Source organism: Bubalus kerabau, chromosome 4 (assembly GCF_029407905.1).
Source record: "Bubalus kerabau isolate K-KA32 ecotype Philippines breed swamp buffalo chromosome 4, PCC_UOA_SB_1v2, whole genome shotgun sequence".
Taxonomy (NCBI): Eukaryota; Metazoa; Chordata; class Mammalia; order Artiodactyla; family Bovidae; genus Bubalus; species Bubalus kerabau.
In genome coordinates, this window is record NC_073627.1 from 164,134,795 (window position 1) to 164,137,343 (window position 2,549).

At 35.0% G+C, this 2,549-nt stretch overlaps 1 protein-coding gene across 1 annotated transcript; it reads left to right on the forward strand.

Annotated features, from left to right (window-relative positions):
• The first annotated feature begins 976 nt into the window (after positions 1-976).
• Positions 977-1,912, forward strand: LOC129650575 (olfactory receptor 13D1-like). Its single transcript, XM_055579199.1, has one exon. It carries the CDS (start codon positions 977-979, stop codon positions 1,910-1,912), a length of 936 nt encoding a protein of 311 aa, XP_055435174.1.
• The last annotated feature ends 637 nt before the right edge of the window (positions 1,913-2,549 follow it).

The window sequence follows — 2,549 nt, forward strand, 5'->3', positions numbered from 1 at the left end:
AACTGAAACACCAGTGGCATATTCCAATGATATCAGAGAGAGGTGGTCTAAAAGGCCTTGCTATTCATGTGCTTCTATACAACCAGCATTTACATCACCTGGAAACATGTTAATAAATTCAGATCACAGATCTCACTTCAGATCCACTGATGGAGAATTTTTTACAAAGATTTCCCATGTGACTTATCCATATATTAAATCTGTAAATATTCCACTAGATGGTTGGTTTTACATTCCACTAGATGGCTGATTGTCTTCCTCAGTTTAACAATAGAATCATCTGGAGAGCTCTATTTCAAAAGATACCTTATTCTCACTTCTTAGTCAACTTACATAATTTAGGGAGGGCAACAAACATGCAGTTAAAAAAAGGGAAATGTAAAGTCAAAAGTGAAGATTTGAATAGTAGTTTGTTCACTTACTCTGTTTCAAAATACTTTTAAAACATAGATACTCTATGAACTTTATTTCCTTCAGGGAATTACAGTGATGATAAAATAAGTAATAAGTGTGAGCATATTAATAAACTGTAAAATACTAAACTAAGTTACTCTTAATGACTGACAGGTATAAAATCAAATAAATCAGCATTTTTAAGAGATTAAACATGCTATCTCCAAAATAACAATATTCAGAGTATGTATGTGAGTCAACTGAGTTTGAAATAACAAATGTTTATTAAGATGCAAATAGTTCTTCCCTGACTCAGAACCTGTATATCATAATCTCAGGAAATAGGATTCAGGAGTTTGTATTTTTAATAAATTACCAATGTAATTATTGTGTCTCTTTTTTCCCCTGACTTATGAGCTTTTGAAGAGGAATTTTAAAAGCTAAACTCACAACTATAAACACACTGCAGCTAGTACTGACACACTTATTGGCCTTCCTGCAATGATCTCTTACTTCATATGATAATACTGTATAGACTCCTTAAACTCACGTCTCTTCTGAATTACTCCAGGCACAAAATAAAATGGAAAGAACCAACTGGACAGACATTGAGTTCACTTTACAGGGACTTTCTGAGTATCCAAGAGCAGAAAAACTCCTATTCATGATGTTCTTGGTGATGTACATGGTGATCCTCCTGGGGAACAGCACTTTGATCATCCTCACTCTCCTGGATTCCCGCCTTCACACCCCTATGTACTTCTTTCTCAGTAACCTTTCCTTTCTTGACATTTTGTACACATCCTCCTTTATCCCCTCAACAATGATACACTTTCTATCAGAGAAAAAAAACATCTCCTTCACTAGATGTGTTGTTCAGATGTCTGTCTCCTTCACCATGGCATCCACAGAGTGTGTACTTCTAGCAGTGATGGCATATGACCGCTATGTAGCCATCTGCATCCCTTTGAGATACCCCATCATCATGAGCAAGGCACTTTGTATTCAGATGGCAGTTCTCTCATGGGTACTGGGCTTTCTCAACTCATTGACACAAACAATTCTTGCAGTACGGTTGCCCTTCTGTGGGAAAAATGTCATCAATCATTTTGTTTGTGAAATATTGGCCTTTCTCAAGCTAGCTTGCACAGATATTTCCTTGAATGAGATTACTCTAATGTTAGGCAATGTAATATTTTTGTTTGTTCCATTACTGTTGATTTGTATCTCCTACATTTTCATCCTTTCTACTGTCCTAAGAATCAATTCAGCTGGAGGAAGAAAAAAGGCTTTTTCCACCTGCTCAGCCCACATTACAGTGGTGACCATGTTTTATGGGTCAATCCTCTTTATGTATATAAAGCCAAAGTCCAAAGATACTGCTTCTGACAAACTGATTGCTCTGTGCTATGGAGTCGTCACACCGATGCTCAATCCTATCATCTATAGCCTGAGAAATACAGAGGTGCGTGATGCTCTGAAAAAACTCACAGCTAGACAGTTCTGGAAGAAAGAATGAGGAAATTACATCTTTGAGCTTTTGCACAAAATAAGCTCATATAGTGGAGATAAGTTTTTCAATATAAATGGAAGAATGGAAATAAAGGATATATGTAAAATTACAGAATTTAAGTGTTAAAAAGAAATTTCACAGTAATAATCTAACTTTATCATTTATGAAAATAACATAAAAATGTAGGGACAACTAGTGTTAGAAGTGGGAGTAAACTTTTAGAAACAAAATTGAAATAAAGCTTTTCAAAAAAAAAAAATCTAGAGCACATGTCTACTTAACACATAAAACGTATATTTTTTACTCCCCTTTTTGAGAAAACTATGATTTTATGTTTTTTGTTTATTTTTGGTTTCTCTTTTACCCAGAGACTTCATCTGGTCCCAACCAAGTTCTTCTGGTACATATTTTCCTTTTTCTTTCCCTCACTGTTTTTCTCCCATCTGCTCTGCATGCACTATGCTGCATTCACTATATAGTTAACCAAATATATCATGTTTTTTCATCCCTAAGGGCAACATTGTATGCCACTTTACCCCCATTATGATAGATCTCCTAAGGTGACATCGTAGTCACCTAATTAAAGACATTTTGTTATAGCTTCTGAAAAATCCTTCCAAAATTTACCTAAAGTAAAACACTA

Coding starts and splice junctions, on each gene's coding strand:
- LOC129650575 (XM_055579199.1), top strand. CDS start 977: ATGGAAAGAACCAACTGGACAGACATTGAGTTCACTTTACAGGGACTT.